Here is a 17654-nt window from a genome sequence, read left to right as displayed (position 1 = left end):
AGGGTTTGGGGGAACCCTAAAGGGGGCGCCCTGATAAGCCACAAGTATAGGGGATCGCAACAGTTTTTGAGGGTAAAGTATTCAACCCAAATTTATTGATTCAACACAAGGGGAGCCAGAGAATAATCTCAAGTATTAGCAGCTGAGTTGTCAATTCAACCACACCTGGAAACTTAATATCTGCAGCAAAGTATTTAGTAGCAAAGTAATATGATAGTAGTGGAAACGGTAGCAAAAGGTAACAGTAGTAAAAGTGATGTTTTTGGTATTTTGTAGTGATGATAGCAATAGCAACGGGAAAGTAAATAAGCGAAGAACAATATATGGAAAGCTCGTAGAAAATGGATCGGTGATGGAGAATTATGTCGGATGCGGTTCATCATGTAACAGTCATAACCTAGGGTGACACAGAACTAGCTCCAGTTCATCAATGTAATGTAGGCATGTATTCCGAATATAGTCATACATGCTTATGGAAAAGAACTTGCATGACATCTTTTGTCCTACCCTCCCATGGCAGCAGGGTCCTTATGGAAACTAAGGGATATTAAGGCCTCCTTTTAATAGAGTACCGGAACAAAGCATTAACACATAGTGAATACATGAACTCCTCAAACTATGGTCATCACCGGTAAGTATCCTGATTATTGTCACTTCGGGGTTAACGGATCATAACACATAATAAGTGACTATAGACTTGCAAGATAGGATCAAGAATACTCATATATTGATGAAAACATAATTGGTTCAGATATGAAATCATGGCACTCAGGCCCTAGTGACAAGCATTAAGCATAGCAAAGTCATAGCAACATCAATCTCAGAACATAGTGGATACTAGGGATCAAACCCTAACAAAACTGACTCGATTACATGATAGATCCCATCCAACCCATCACCGTCCAGCAAGCCTACGATGGAATTACTCACGCACGGCGGTGAGCATCATGAAATTGGTGATGGAGGATGGTTGATGATGACGATGGTGACAAATTCCCCTCTCCGGAGCCCCGAACGGACTCCAGATCAGCCCTCCCAAGACGTTTTAGGGCTTGGCAGCGGCTCCGTATCGTAAAATGCGATGAATTCTTCTCTCTGGTTTTTTCTCCCTGAAACGCAATATATAGAGCTTCGAGCAAAGAGATCAAAATTGGCAGCAAAATGAGCAAGAACTCGGGAGAGAGAGGGTGAGTGATTTTTTTCTGGAGGTAGGTGACAATGTGGGACGAAGAGATAAGTGAGGGGTGATACGTATCCAACGTATCTATAATTTTTTATTGTTCCATGCTATTATATTATCAACCTTGGATGTTTTATATGCATTGATATGCTATTTTATATGATTTTTGGGACTAAATTATTAACCTAGAGCCCAGTTCCAGTTTTTGTTTTTTCGTTGTTTTTGAGTACCGCAGAAAAGGAAAACCAAACAGAGTCCAATTGACCTGAAATTTCACGGAGATCATTTTTGGACCAGAAGAAGCCCGTGGAGTACCGGAGATGGGCCAGAAGAGTCCCGAGCCCACCACGAGGGTGGGGGCGCGCCCTACCCTCCTGGGTGCGCCCCCTACCTTGTGGCCGCCTCGGGGACCCCCTGACTTGTTCCTGACTCCAACACCTCTTATATAACCCCAAACTTCTAGAAAGAAACCTAGACCGGGAGTTCGGCCGTCGCAAGCATCTGTAGCCACCGAAAACCAATCTAGACCCGTTCCGGCACCCTGCCGGAGGGGGGAATCCCTCTTCGGCGGCCATCTTCATCATCCCAGCGCTCTCCATGACGAGGAGGGAGTAGTTCACCCTCGGGGCTGAGGGTATGTACCAGTAGCTATGTGTTTGATCTCTCTCTCTCTCTCTCTCTCTCTCTCTCGTGTTCTTGATTCGGCACGATCTTGATGTATCGCGAGCTTTGCTATTATAGTTGGATCTTATGATGTTTCTCCCCCTCTACTCTCTTGTGATGGATTGAGTTTTCTCTTTGAAGTTATCTTATCGGATTGAGTCTTTAAGGATTTGAGAACACTTGATGTATGTCTTGCATGTGCTTATCTATGGTGACAATGGGATATCACGTGATCCACTTGATGTATATTTTGGTGATCAACTTGCGAGTTCCGTGACCTCGTGAACTTATGCATAGGGGTTGGCACACATTTTTGTCTTGACTCTCCGGTAGAAACTTTGGGGCACTCTTTAAAGTTCTTTGTGTTGGTTGAATAGATGAATCTAAGATTGTGTGATGCCCTTGCATATTATAGTTCATCATGAAGCTTTTGTAGCTTGGTGGCAGTGATTGAAGAACTCTGTCAATGACACTATCAACAGGAAGATTAACCTCCAGTTGAGTCAAGTGATTATGATACCCAGACATTTTGAGTATATGTTCACTGACAGAACTATTCTCCTCCATCTTGCAGCTATAGAACTTATTGGAGACTTCATATCTCTCAATCCGGGCATTTGCTTGAAATATTAACTTCAACTCCTGGAACATCTCATATGCTCCATGATGTTCAAAACGTCGTTGAAGACCCGGTTCTAAGCCGTAATGCATGGCAAACTGAACTATCGAGTAGTCATCAGCTTTGCTCTGCCAAACGTTCATAACATCTGGTGTTGCTCCTGCAGCAGGCTTGGCACTTCGGTGCTTCCAGGACGTAATTCTTCTGTGCAGCAATGAGGATAATCCTCAAGTTACGGACCCAGTCCGTGTAACTGCTACCATCATCTTTCAACTTTGCTTTCTCAAGGAACGCATTAAAATTCAACGGAACAACAACACGAGCCATCTATCTACAATTAAACATAGACAAGCAAGATACTATCAGGTACTAAGTTCATGATAAATTTAAGTTCAATTAATCATATTACTTAAAAACACCCACTTAGAAAGATATCCCTCTAATCCTCTAAGTGATCACGTGATCCAAATCAACTAAACCATGTCCTATCATCACGTGAGATGGAGTAGTATTAATGGTGAACATCAATATGTTGATCATATCTACTATATGATTCATGCTCGACCTTTCGGTCTCCGTGTTCCGAGGCCATATCTGTTATATGCTAGGCTCGTCAAGTTTAACCTGAGTATTCCGCGTGTGCAACTGTTTTGCACCCGTTGTATTTGAACGTAGAGCCTATCACACCCGATCATCACATGGTGTCTCAGCACGAAGAACTTTCGCAACGGTGCATACTCAGGGAGAACACTTATACTTTGATAATTTAGTGAGGGATCATCTTATAATGCTACCGTCAATTAAAGCAAGATAAGATGCATAAAAGATAAACATCACATGCAATCAATATAAGTGATATGATATGGCCATCATCATCTTGTACTTGTGATCTCCATCTCTGAAGTACCGTCATGATCACCATCGTCACTGGCGCGACACCTTGATCTCCATCGTAGCATCGTTGTCGTCTCGCCAGTCTTATGCTTCCACGACTATCGCTACCGCTTAGTGATAAAGTAAAGCATTACAGCGCGATTGTATTGCATACAATAAAGCGACAACCATATGGCTCCTGCCAGTTGCCGATAACTCGGTTACAAAACATGATCATCTCATACAATAAAATTTAGCATCATGTCTTGACCATATCACATCACAACATGCCCTGCAAAAACAAGTTAGACGTCCTCTACTTTGTTGTTGCAAGTTTTACGTGGCTGCTACGGGCTTAGCAAGAACCGTTCTTACCTACGCATCAAAACCACAATGATAGTTTGTCAAGTTGATGCTGTTTTAACCTTCGCAAGGACCGGGCGTAGCCACACTTGGTTCAACTAAAGTTGGAGAAACTGACACCCGCCAACCACCTGTGTGCAAAGCACGTCGGTAGAACCAGCCTCGCGTAAGCGTACGCGTAATGTCGGTCCGGGCCGCTTCATCCAACAATACCGCCGAACTAAAGTATGACATGCTGGTAAGCAGTATGACTTATATCGCCCACAACTCACTTGTGTTCTACTCGTGCACAATATCAACGCATAAAACCTAGGCTCGGATGCCACTGTTGGGGAACGTAGTAATTTCAAAAAAATTCCTACGCACACGCAAGATCATGGTAATGCATAGCAACGAGAGGAGAGTGTTTGTCTACGTACCCTCGTAGACCGGCAACGGAAGCGTTGACACAACATAGAGGAAGTAGTCGTACGTCTTCCCAATCCGACCGATCCAAGTACCGAACGTACGGCACCTCCGAGTCCTGCACACGTTCAAATCGGTGATGTCCCTCGAGCTCCGATCCAGCAAAGTGTTGAGGGAGAGTTTCATCAGCACGACGGCGTGATGACGGTGATGATGTTCTACCGACGCAGGGCTTCGCCTAAGCACCGCTACGATATGACCGAGGTGGAATATGGTGGAAGGGGGCACCGCACACGGCTAAGGAACGATCACGAAGATCAACTTGTGTGTCATGGGGTGCCCCCTTGCCCCCGTATATAAAGGAGGGAGAGGGAGAGGTGCGGCCGGCCCAAGGGGTGCGCCTGGAGGAGTCCTACTCCCACCGGGAGTAGGACTCCCCCCTCTTGCCTTGTTGGAAAAGGAAGGGGGAAGGGAGAAAGAGGAAAGGCCCCCCCTTCCTTGTCCTATTCGGACTAGGGGGGAGGGGGCGCACGGCCTGCCCTGGCCGGCCCTCCTCTTCTCCCTTAGGGCCCATGTAGGCCCAATATCCCCCGGGGGGGTTCCGGTAACCCCCCGGTACTCCGGTAAAATCCCGATTTCACCCGGAACGTTTCCGATATCCAAATATAGGCTTCCAATATATCAATCTTTATATCTCGACCATTTCAAGACTCTCTTCATGTCCGTGATCACATCCGGGACACCGAACAACCTTCGGTACATCAAAATACAAAAACCCTAATTACGATCGTCACCGAACTTTAAGCGTGCGGACCCTACGGGTTCGAGAACTATGTAGACATGACCGAGACACGTCTCCGGTCAATAACCAATAGCGGAACCTAGATGCTCATATTGGCTCCTACATATTCTACGAAGATCTTTATCGGTCAGATCGCATAACAATATATGTTGTTCCCTTTGTCATCGGTATGTTACTTGCCCGAGATTTTATTGTCGGTATCTCAATACCTAGTTCAATCTCGTTACCGGCAAGTCTCTTTACTCATTCCGTAATATATCATCCCGCAACTAACTTATTAGTTGCAATGCTTGCAAGGCTTGAGTGATGTGCATTACCGAGAGGGCCCAGAGATACCTCTCCGACAATCGGAGTGACAAATCCTAATCTCGAAATACGCCAACCCAACAAATACCTTCGGAGACACCTGTAGATCACCTTTATAATCACCCAGTTACGTTGTGACGTTTGGTAGCACACAAAGTGTTCCTCCGGTAAACGGGAGTTGCATAATCTCATAGTCATAGAAACATATATAAGTTATGAAGAAAGCAATAGCAACAAACTAAACGATCAAGTGCTAAGCTAATGGAATGGGTCAAGTCAATCACATCATTCTCCTAATGATGTGATCTCGTTAACCAAATAACAACTCATGTCTATGGTTAGGAAACATAACCATCTTTGATCAACGAGCTAGTCAAGTAGAGGCATACTAGTGACACTCTGTTTGTCTAAGTATTCACATATGTATTATGTTTCCGGTTAATACAATTCTAGCATGAATAATAAACATTTATCATGATACAAGGAAATAAATAATAACTTTATTATTGCCTCTAGGGTATATTTCCTTCATTACCACCCTCGGATCGCCACATCAGGTGGCTGATCATCGGGGTGCTAGCCTGGACATTGTGGACTGTTAGGAATAAGCTTGTGATTCGACACATTCCTCTTCGTCGCGCTACTGACGCTCTATTCAAATGGTCTGGTTACTTACAGCTTTGGCGGCCGCTTAGCCTCTCTCAGGAGAGAGACGACATCACCTCCATCATCACCCAGCTTCGTGTGATGGCTCTCCGGATGGCTCCAGCGCTTCCCCCACCACCACCGGAGCCGGATTAGATCTTCTCCACCTTGCTACCGCCATTTTGTTTGTTGTGCGTGTCGTGCGCCTGTGTTGGGCTTGTTGTGCTGTGCCCATAGCTAAACCTGGGTTTTGTCTGTGTGCGTGTTTGTTGGACCTTCCTGCCGTGGCTTTATGAGTGTCTCTGTTATTAGGTTAGTATCTTGATAACTTTATGCTCGGTGGTTGCTTTATTTATAAAACGTGGCGAAAGCTTTTTTCGGAAATCTTAAGAGTACAAAATTCCTTGAGAACGGAAATGCCAGACCTATAAAAATTCAAAAGCTTGGATCGTCATGTTCTTTGTCTATCACCTCCCAACGCCTTATCCTCCAGCTCGCGGCTTAAACCCCCTCTTTCTCCCTCGGTTCCCACCCCACCCCGCCCAAATGCTCCTCCAATTCTTCCCCCACCCCTCCCCTCCCATCCTCTCCCTCCCCGTCGCCACTTCCAGACCCCGCCACCCTCACCCCCGCCTCCCTCCCGTCCGCGCCTCGCCTTCCCCAGAGCCGGAGCTCCTCGCCAAGTCCGCGCTCCGCCGCATCTCCGACAAGCTCCGCAGCCTCGGATATCTCGAGACCTCCCCGGAGACCCCCATTCCATCCCCGGCCCCGAGCGCCGACGCCCCGTCCCCCGGGGAGATTTTCGTGCCCACTCCGGCCCAGCTTCCTCGCCACCGCGTCGGCTCCACGCTAGACCCTAGCTGGTCCACTGGCGACGGCGAGGCGGACGCGGCGCGGCGCAGGCAGAGGCGGGGGAGGGATGCGGCAGCGGCACCGACGCCGCCGTCCGCGGCGGAGCTTACGCTGCCGCGGGATGAGCTGCGGCGGCTGCAGGGGGTCGGCATCCGGCTGCGTAAGAGGCTCAAGGTGGGGAAGCCCGGCGTCACAGAGGGGATCGTGAACGGGATACACGAGCGATGGCGCAACGCGGAGCTCGTGAAGATCAGGTGCGATGATATCTCCGCCATGAACATGAGGCGCACCCACGAGGTTCTCGAGGTGAGCACCGCACTATGGAACCTTGCTATGCGTTCCCAATTAAGGTTTGCTCGCTGCTTCTTGTGCACAGGTGTATCGCTATATGTGAGCATGCATTGGCTTTGAATGTTGAATGCCACTTAATGTTAGTGTTTGCCTTTTCTTTTTTGCGCGGTGTTAGTATTTGCCTTTGGACACCTATAGAATAGGTTGATAAGAGGCTGTGTGTATACAGTATAGATGATTTCACACTCTTGATGTGAAATCTGAAATGTGCAGAATGACAGGACGAAATGCTGCTCCCATAACTTTGTAGTCATATGGCCAGGATGTGAATTTGTATATCTTGCGTGCTTGAAATAAATTAATCTATGAGTGGATTAGCATGCACATAGTTATCGCTTCACTATATATTTGAATTTGAATTCTAATTCCATTTAACAAAAGAAGTTTGTAACAAGAAAAATGCTGGTATCCAACTTGCAACTTGTAAAAAGAAGTTGGACCCAACTATTTTCATCTCAGTGTTATCCAACTTGCAATTTTTCATCCTCTGTGTGTTTTGCTTGATAGAGGAAAACTGGAGGCTTGGTTATTTGGAGATCTGGAAGCACCATCATACTGTACAGAGGAACCAACTATAAATATCCTTACTTCCATGACCAGCAAAAGATGGATGATTGTCTCAAGGATGAATCATCAGAGCAGAGCAGTTCTGATGATGATGATGATGATGATGAAGATCTTGGTTTTTTATCTGTGGAACAATGTAGTAGTGAAGAGGATGGTAAGAATGATACAAAAGATAGTATTCATTACAAAGATGAGGCTGTCGAAAATGTTGCCATAGTATATGGAGAACAGAGGAGTATAGGAGAGGAACATGAGAATCATGATATATTATCTATGGGGCAGAGTGTGGCCAGAAAGGATGACGCAAATTATCCCATGATATCCTCTAAAGCGCCTGTTGTTGATACACAGGAGGGTAGATCAGCAGTGAAAATTAATAGTGGAGCTGCAAACAAACAGCATGCAAGATTTCATATAGGCAAAAATGTAAATCCCCCTAGTGTGGTCAGACCTTTAGCTAGGTCTACCTTAGTTACCGGTGTTGGTTCTCCTAATAAGTTCCGATTACAGTTGCCTGGGGAGGTCAAGCTTGCGAAGGACGGTGACAAATTATTAGATGGGCTGGGTCCACGGTTTTCTGAATGGTGGGGGTATGATCCCATTCCAGTGGATGCTGATTTGTTGCCAGCTATCGTTCCTGGATTCCGTAGGCCTTTCCGTCTTCTTCCTTCAGGTGTACCACCCAAGCTAACAGATAGAGAAATGACTATCCTTAGGAGGCTAGCTCGTCCTTTACCCTACCACTATGCACTTGGTAATGTTCGGAAATTTTCTATTTTCTACCATCTTGGATTAAGTTGATGAGGACCACCTGTTATTAACTTTTCTAGTTTCCACTGTCTAGGAAGAAGCAGTAACCTTCAAGGATTGGCTGCATCCATGATCAAGTTATGGGAAAGGTGTGAGGTAGCGAAGATTGCGATGAAGAGAGGTCTCTGCATTGATAGTGAGCTCGTCTCCGAGGAATTAAAGGTAGGTAGGTGTTATCAATTCATTATATGCAATTGTACATTGCATTTTATATTCTCTAGTATTTCTTTTTGTGGTAAAACAGTAGTTTGATGATGTTGTAGGCCTTGTGAAATGTCTTTGGCTCAACAATGTTGGAGATGTAATATGTTTGTCTGTGTTCCATCAAATTGAAGTTGTACGCATCCTTGATATCATCCATGCCAACCAATGCGGTGTCATGAAAGGTCAAACCGTCAAACATTGTCTAGCTTGGACCTTCGAATAAAGATTAAGTTGATTAAATCAATCTTCTGCTAGGTCATCTCCTTTGTTCTTTTGGATGTCACCCACGAAAAGAAATTTAAGACTTACTCTCTTATTATGGACCATATCTTGGTCTTCCCCTGGTTCTTACTTGCCCTGACATGTATGACCATGATGGACCATATCGAGTGTTGCGTTGCTCCTGCTCTAGCTTTATATCCCTTGATGGTAAAATTCAACTGGTTAAATTTATTCTTAGTTCTCTGCCTTCCTACTAGGGCTGCAAACGAGTCGAGTTCGAGCGAGTTGGATTAGGTTCAGCTCAATTGGCACTAAAATTCAAGCGAGTTCCGAGTGAAGCTCAAGATCGAGTTGTAGAAAGTGGCTCGTTCTCAGCTTCTAGCGATCTCGAGTCTATCTCGAGCTAAATAAGATGATTTTTTTAATAATCTAGGATAATTTTCAATCAAAGTAGGTCAGAACACAACATAATAAACCAGTATATAATTCAACTTATTCTTTCTCAACTGAAGACTAGTACTTAAAAGTAAGAGAAAAAAACAAAGGTGCGTCTGCTCTCAAACTTTGGTCGAAATAACATGAAATTTAAGACATGACTGACCACATACCATATCGGAGCTAAATTTTCTCCGCACTTAATTAAGCTTCCATGTTTGATAGTAGGTAAAATGGAGAAAAGTCATACACAACATATGTCTTAATATATTTTTTGACTATCTATGCGGTAATAAATTATTCCATGTTTTATTTGAATATATATCAAAATTATGTAATATAATTATACGATATCAGGCTGTCGAGCTAAAATCGAGCGATCTAGTGTTGGCTCAAGATTAGCTCATTTCTCTATTGAGCTACATAAAGTGTTCATACTCAACTCATTCTTTTCGATTAGATCTCGAATCGAGCCAAAATATGAGTTGATCTTGAGCCGCTCACGAGCCTTCTCTTGCAGCCCTACTTCCTACTATATGGGCATACTCTGCTTAGCTGAAGGTGTAAAAGAAAATATTAACCTTTACTGACTTCACTTCCTATGGGGCAGACATATAGGAAATCCCTTGCTGCCTGGAACATGGTGTGTGCAAGCTTAAAGGCAATGGGGGGCTTGCGTCACAAATCTCATTGTTCACAATAAGGCCCTCATGCTCAAAATCGCTTCACAATTTTTACAATAATATTCACTGGGTTAGTACTTAACATGGTTTGGCAGTACTGTAACAACAATAGCGTCCTTCCTCGCGCCCATGCGGGATCATTCTGGTGGCGGGATGTTTTCGGTCTGTGTGGCAAGTTCGAACGATTCATCAACTGCTAGATTGTGATAGATGACAGTATATCCTTCTGGCATGATCCCTTGGGCTGTGCCAATCCCCAGAAATCACTTCGCCAGGCTGCACTCCTTTTTCTTCCCTTCTATGCTCCTTTGTTAAACACTGTCTTCTTAACTTCCAGAGGCCAAGCAAGCTGCGAATATCCTTGACCCCCCACCCGCACCCCTTGATATAGCAGTAGAGTGGTGCGACCTTTCGATGAGATAGATGCCTTCAATTTGTGGAGGTGAGCCTCACGATCAAGGCTTCAGGCTGAGAGGATCGATGAGCCAAGCAATCGCTGAATCAGCCTTGCCAAAAGCCAAGCTGACCTGACCAATCTCCTAGGGATTGGTCCTATATGGTGCACGGTTGAGCAAGGAGGCAGCCGGAATTAGGTCAATCTGATGTTCAATTCCCCTGATCGCGGGAGCCTGGCGGTACACATGTAACACATTATCATATTCCTGCAAAAGGCTAGCCACAGCAGGAGGCAAAGAAAGTATGCACATGTTCAAATGGAATTATTTGCCCCCAACTTTGTACTATTCAAATTTTTAGCAAGCAAAACTGAACATTTCAGGCTAATTTTACATTCCTTAGAACTAGAATATTCTCTTTATGTGATGCAAGCTTCCTTGGACACAATGTGACTTTTACTTTTGGTAGGTTCATTACTCTCTCTATTGGCTCTCTGTATTTAATCTTCCAAATTAATCCCTCCATTCCTAAATATAAGACGTTTTGGCAGTTCAAATTGAACTGCCAAAACGTCTTATATTTAGGAACAGAGGGAGTATATTCCTGGCGCTTCAGAGATTTACAAGTCCCAGTATCTTTAAATGATTTTGCCGCTGCAAATGACTACCAAGCTCAAGGCCTTTGTTTAGCTCCTCCTTCGTGATTGGCTCAGACCTGAGATATGCTAGTCTGAAGAAACTACACTGGCATTATGAGCTCCTCATGTGTGCTCCGTTGGCTTGGCGCTCTGGAAACTTGTGGTCACCTGTTCTTCAATTGTCCTTTCAGCAAGGCCTGCTGGCATTTTCTGAACATCCATTGGCCTCCTCCGACAATACAGAGCAGATGATCCTAGCTGTCCACATCACTTTCTCCCAGCCTTTTTTCTTCAAAGTCACAATTATGGTGACCTGGTACATCTGGAAGCAAAGGAACAATAATTGTTTTGACCAGATCCATCTTAGATTCGCTGTTTGGAAGAACAACTTCATGAAGGACATCCAGCTGCAAGTATAGGCTCAAAGAGGAGGCTAGGTCACCCCTGCTAACCTGGATCGACTCTCTGTTTTAGTCTCCCTGTACATGCATGTTTCCGTATAGCCTAACCCTAGTGGTGCTTTGTACATACTGTACACAAGTTGTAAAATTCCTTCTAATAAACTTGCTGTCAAGGTCTCCCCTGCAGTCTTTGATTTTTTAAGTTAAACTACTGCAGCCTAGGACTCATATGTTCTGAAGCATAACTGTTTCTCCACTCTGTGGAAACTTAGCTGGTTCATGTCTATGGCACATTATTTTTTCTTCCAGGGGATGCAGTTGATTATCATCGTAATCAACTTAAGAGGTTAGCAGACAAGTTACCACGAGTTTGTGGGATCAAGTCCCAGAAAATCCACAAATAAACCCACCTAATTAGTTATTAGTTGTGCTTGAATGGCAAACATTAGCCACCAGTTGTCTGCTCGTCACTTTGATATATGTGAGATCAGACATAGGCAAGCATACTTTATCTCCGAGTTTCTGGTGCTCGTTGTGGACATCAAACTATTGAAGAGCGGGGTGCTCGTTGCTGTTTTTTCCACCCGTTGAAACTGGCTGTTTGAACTAAATGTTGCATGCATGCAGTTCAAAACTTACACTATTGACCATGCTTTCCTGGTTTGACCAAGGAACACAAAAAAGGCAGAAAGAGTTTAATCCAAAGATCTGAAAAAACAATGTAATCCATGGTCTAAGAGTTTGATGGTTTGACCTAGCAACATGTTCTATTGATAGGTAAAGAGTACATCTGTACATGAGTGTCTGTTCCCAAACTAGAGGCTCTCGTAATTACAACTCAGCTATTACTCATGAACAAAACATGAACAAAAACTAGAGCCACACATGACCTTGTATACTTAAAAAAGCAAAAAAACAACACCATCATCTAACTCCAACACTATGTTATCGGAGTCAGAAAGTAGAAGTAAACCTGTGAAGACCTTCTAGCTTTACTTTTCTCTACAATACTCTTGAATTGACATCACAAGACACTACTCGCTATAATCTTCATCTCAGACCAGAAAGGTAAATTACAACTGTTAAATTCTTTATCTTCCAGGGCTTGACTGGTGGGACCCTTTTATCAAGGGACAACGAGTCAATTGTACTATACAGAGGAAAAGACTTCCTCCCCCCAGCTGTCTCTCTTGCAATAGAAAAACGCAGAAAGCATGACAATTCCATGATCAATAAGCCCAAGCCTGAAATTGAAGAAAGCATACCTACTCAAGATGCTTCTGAACTGAAGATGGCAAATGATGCCTCGGTACACGGGCATGAATGTCATGAAGAAAAACATGAAGGCGAAACTTCTGTTACAGATTATAGAACTGAATCTCTAAATACAGTTGCCCAGAACATGGAAACCAGATTATCTCAGGTATTTTTATTTAAATTTACCTGTTGCTGTCTCTTTGTAATTTTGATGTCCTTCTATTATTTTTAAGATCCCACCACATAATACATATAAACATATTTCCAGGCTATAGCAGAGAAAAAGAAGGCTGAAAAACTTCTTGAGGAGCTAGAAAAGGCATCTCGGCCTTCAAAAGCTGAAACAAGAGAGACCATCTCAGAAGAGGAGAGGTACATGTTGAGGAAAGTTGGTTTGCAGATGAAGCCATTTCTGCTGTTAGGTGATTATTCTTCTCAACCTTCCATTACACTGTGCACGTATGTTCTGAGCAATACCTAACTACTCCCTCTGTCCCATAATATAAGAACGTTTTTGACACTAGTGTAGTGTCAAAAACGTTCTTATATTACGGGACGGAGGGAGTAGTTTATTGAATTATTTTGTATGAAATTAGATTGAAAAGATATGTGTAATATTTTCCTACAAGTGTCATAGGGTTGCAGTTCTCATGTTAAAAGGGTGAATCCTGTCTGATTTTACGTTGCTTGAGGTGCCCAAATTTGAACTTGTTCTGTCATCTGATGCAATCCATCTGGAGAAGCTTCTCATTCTCTACCATCTTATACCTCCATCGTTTTTGCAAGTATACCATCATAATGATCCATGTCTCACCCACATTAAAAGATATTAACAATATTCCTTACTCAACTTGTACAACCTGCGGTAATGATAATAAATAGTGTGCAGTACTTGTCTGTCAACACATAATATGAAATCCTAGTCCCTAGTAGAATTTGAATGACTAGACAGCATGCTGTTTGCTGGGATCATTTTAAGAAGGTGTGAACTAGGTAGCTAGGGTGCGGTTCCTATAAAAAAATCCTCTTCCGTTTCTATCTTACATTTTTATTATCTCTTCTAATATCATTTTTTGAAGGGGAGCCTTGGCGCAGTGGTAAAGCTGCTGCCTTGTGACCATGAGGTCATGGGTTCAAGTCCTGGAAACAGCCTCTTACAGAAATGTAGGGAAAGGCTGCGTACTATAGACCCAAAGTGGTCGGACCCTTCCCTGGACCCTGCGCAAGCGGGAGCTACATGCACCAGGTTGCCCTTTTTTTTTTTTTTTCTAATATCATTTTTTCTATTGACTTGCAGGAAGGAGAGGAGTTTTTGATGGAACAATTGAAAATATGCACCTTCATTGGAAGTATCGAGAACTTGTCAAAATTATGTGTAAAGAACACAGCATGGAAGATGTTACATATGCTGCTCGAACACTAGAAGCTGAGAGTGGTGGTATTTTGGTGGCAGTGGAGAGAGTGAGCAAAGGACATGCAATTATAATGTATCGAGGGAAGAACTACCAGAGGCCGTCAGCTCTCAGGCCAAAATCTTTGTTGAATAAAAAAGATGCTCTGAAGCGTTCTGTAGAGCTTCAGCGCCACAAGGTGAAACTTAAATGCATTTGTTTGTGATGGACTTCTCGTGAGGTTATTTTTTAGATCCTGATATAAGCATCCCTTGTTTATTTAGTCCTTGAAGCTTCACGTGCTTAATCTATCAAAGAACATCGACTACTTGAGGGGTCAGATGGTGAGTGTTAGTTCAACGTCAACTGTTATATTTTTTGTTGAATGATGTGAGCTTCTTTGCTAACCAGAACACAATATTTTTAGCAAATGGAGGGTCATGCAGTGGTTTCGTCTGATCAGATGAACTCAGGCCATGAAAACAAAGGCATACATGATCTCTGTGACAACTCTGGAACATTAGGGGAGACAAGCAAAGTAAACATTTTTAACTCGCATGTAGTTCTATTGCAGCCTAGTGGTATATTCCATCATGTGCCTGAATATGTATTTATGTAAATATGCATGGTCAAGGAAGTGCCTGAAGTTGCTCCCAAGTGTTTTGAGCCAGAGAGCGAAGAGTGCAGTTCAGGTGGAACAAATAGAATCTTGAATACAACCAAGTCTGGAGTTCCTTTAGATGATACACAGGTCTATAGTCACTCTTCCTTATCAAAAACTCTACTTTGTAGTTTGATGATTTTTCAATGAATTATGGTGAACTAATGAGGATACTGCACAACGTATTTGCAGAACAAGTTATGTTTGAACGAGCTTATAGATGATTCCTCTGAGGCTTCGAGGCCATGCCTGAATGAGAATTCAAGTTCTGCTTCATCAGATAATCAGATCGAATATGTGAGTTGTTAGTGTTGTCTACCCATTGGATGTCTTTCTTTTGTTCCCCGGTGATTCTGATGAATTGCTTTTGCAGCAAAATCGGCTGAGCTTTCCTGTAGAATGCCATTCAGACAGTGGTAGCGAAGAGGATTCCAAAGTCTTCAAAACCCTTAGCCCTTCCCAGGCACTGGATGAGCCAATATTGGACCAGACATATACTCCTCACTTGCCTTCCAAAGCTGCACCTCTATCAAATCGGGAGAGACTTGTGCTAAGGAAGCAAGCTCTGCAGACGAAGAAACGTCCAGTACTTGCCATTGGTATCTTCTTAGCCTTATTTCCTACATTGTCTACCGAACTTCAAATTACTATGCTGAGCATAGCATCTGGTTCCTGTCGCAGGGAGGAATAATGTCATCACCGGAGTTGCAAAAACAATACGGACACACTTCAAAAAGCATCCTCTTGCTATTGTGAATATCAAGAACCGAGCAGATGGAACTCCAGTTCAACAGCTGATATCAGAACTAGAGGTTTGTAATCTGCAACAGAGTATTGCTAGATCCGAGGCACTCTAAATTAAACTGAGCTTCTTCGCTGTTCAATGGAAAAACAGGAGGCGACAGGATCGGTTCTCGTGTCACGAGAACCAAACAAAGTGATTTTGTACAGAGGCTGGGGAGCGGACGTGACCCAGACAAGTTCCAGGGAGGACGGCACAAATGAGGGCGAAAAGGAGGTGATATCACCACAGCTCCTTGAAGCCATTAGATTAGAATGTGGACTGCACCCAGGTGAATCACAATAGCTGGATCCTAGACAGCCTCCTAGTGTTTTGGGAAGATGATCCTCCTATGTTGTGGAAATACAGACGACATTGATTCAGTGTATTCTCATCCTCCTACTTGTAAATTTTGTACGTATGTCTGAGAAGCCTTTTGAATGAACTTCGCCATTAACCAGAATCAGATCTCGTGGAAACTCTCAGCAGCCGGAATCCGACAGAAAATTGAAACTGCTGGTGCCATCTGCCGGAATCAAGCAAAGATGCGAGTGGCTGAGCAAACCCCTTCCCCCCATCATTGTGCTGTTGAAAAAGACTTTCGCTGATGGCACAGTACACAGGCACGACGATGCTGCGACAAAAGGCAATGACCTGTTTGCTGATTTGTCCGGCTCTACCGACACCGAGCCCTGTTGTTCCCATTGACAGATTGCCCGGCCCGGATGCCTGACCACTTCTTGTGTCCTCCGCAGGTTGTGAATTCGACTAGAAGCGACTTCTGATATTGGATCCAGATAGGTGCTGTCTCTGATTGTACTAGACTTTATTTGGTCGCCGGTCATTCGGTTCACGGGCTAATATTGAAGCTACTACTAGCCTGTTAGGTAAAACCATCGTCCTGAATCAACTGATTGGCCGTGTATCAGGTTGGCACGTTATTGTTACGAAAAATGGTTACAAATTCTACACTTTGCTAGTCACATCTCTTTTTAAAGGACGGGACTAAAGTGCAGTGATGTATTAGGGCATGCACAATTGTGTTATTTTATAAGTATCTAGATGTGCTTTAGCAAAACTGATTTTATAAGTGTTGTGTAGGATAAATACTAAGGTGGAGCGATGGAAAAAAAAATTGTCTTCTCTTAATTAAGAGATGCAGAATCTAATATTTTTGAAATTGAGCTCAGTGGACTTGAGCAGTTAGAAGGCGCCTATAGATTGGATCGATGAATCTCAAAATGCTAAGAGATGATCTCTTAGCAAAGATATCTCTCACCACATTTTGACCTTGTGTGACTTCGCTCTTTGACGGCTTGATCCTTTGTGTGTGTATGTTGGTGTTGATTGTGTGCACTTTGATTGTACAATGACCGGTTGTATGCTCATCGTGTTTGTATTACATTGATGCTTCGTTATGAGTTATGCAAAGAACACCCGCCCCCATGCAACTCCATCCATCGATGATGGTTGTTGCTCCGATGCACTGGTCATGGGGCCCTTAGCATGACAACTTTGTCAGGGGCACACAAAATGCTACAACAACGTAAAACAAAATTTCTACCGTGCAACCAAAAACATATTGTTGGGATAAGGAATCGGGTTGATATCAAAATAAGCTCTTAGGTGTGATTGTTTGGTCCCTCTTATTACTATCAATAGTTTGAGTACCCTCGCGTTCTATAAACAAATATAAGTCGTTTTGACAGTTTAAATTTATAAACTGCCAAAACCGTTAAATTTTGGACCCAGATATCTAGCTAATGTTAGATTTTTAGGCATGACAAATCGAGCGTTTTTTATGATAAATTATGTTTATCGAAGGTGGCAAGTTTAATTGGCGCCCATGGCAAGTTGGCCTGAGTTCATATTTTTGCTAGAAAATTGTTGTGCTCACTAACTAAATATCATCCATGCATCAACATTAATTGCCATAAAAAAGTTTGATTTGCCATGCCAAAAGATCTGATGTTAGATTTTTTATCATTTTGGTAAATTTTTACATAGGGACTATTATATTCCTGGCTAGGCAGTATCTCGATGCGGACAGCATCCTTTTATGATTTTATCCACAACAGCAAGAAGGAAAAGACAGCATGGCTATGCTCATATACGCTACCCTGAGCTCGTACTGCAGTGCATCTTCACAG

The 17654-nt window shown here is 43.4% G+C and overlaps 1 protein-coding gene across 2 annotated transcripts; it reads left to right on the top strand.

The window, feature by feature from the left end:
• The first annotated feature begins 6394 nt into the window (after nucleotides 1-6394).
• Nucleotides 6395-15967, top strand: LOC123189463 (CRM-domain containing factor CFM2, chloroplastic). 2 transcript variants are annotated; one of them, XM_044601886.1, is made up of 13 exons: nucleotides 6395-7014; nucleotides 7567-8380; nucleotides 8471-8598; nucleotides 12517-12837; nucleotides 12940-13093; nucleotides 13969-14261; nucleotides 14347-14406; nucleotides 14490-14600; nucleotides 14697-14813; nucleotides 14916-15020; nucleotides 15097-15322; nucleotides 15405-15535; nucleotides 15619-15967. In XM_044601886.1, the coding sequence occupies exons 1-13, from the start codon at nucleotides 6403-6405 to the stop codon at nucleotides 15808-15810; spliced, it is 3264 nt and encodes a 1087-aa protein (XP_044457821.1). In that variant the 5' UTR covers nucleotides 6395-6402; the 3' UTR covers nucleotides 15811-15967. The 2 variants fall into 2 exon arrangements, with proteins under 2 accessions (XP_044457821.1, XP_044457820.1); XM_044601885.1 differs by having other exon boundaries at nucleotides 14691-14813.
• Nucleotides 15968-17654: the final 1687 nt, after the last annotated feature.

The sequence above is a fragment of the Triticum aestivum genome, chromosome 2A (assembly GCF_018294505.1).
Source record: "Triticum aestivum cultivar Chinese Spring chromosome 2A, IWGSC CS RefSeq v2.1, whole genome shotgun sequence".
In the NCBI taxonomy this organism is placed as follows: Eukaryota; Viridiplantae; Streptophyta; class Magnoliopsida; order Poales; family Poaceae; genus Triticum; species Triticum aestivum.
This window is presented reverse-complemented; position numbering and strand designations above follow the sequence as displayed.

Bases quoted from the DNA above. Each gene is read 5' to 3' on its own strand.
- LOC123189463 (XM_044601885.1), top strand. From the start codon at position 6,403: ATGCTCCTCCAATTCTTCCCCCACCCCTCCCCTCCCATCCTCTCCCTC. The intron at 7,015-7,566 runs GTGAGCACCGCA...TTTGCTTGATAG, and splicing joins GCACCCACGAGGTTCTCGAG to AGGAAAACTGGAGGCTTGGT. The intron at 8,381-8,470 runs GTAATGTTCGGA...TCCACTGTCTAG, and splicing joins ACCCTACCACTATGCACTTG to GAAGAAGCAGTAACCTTCAA.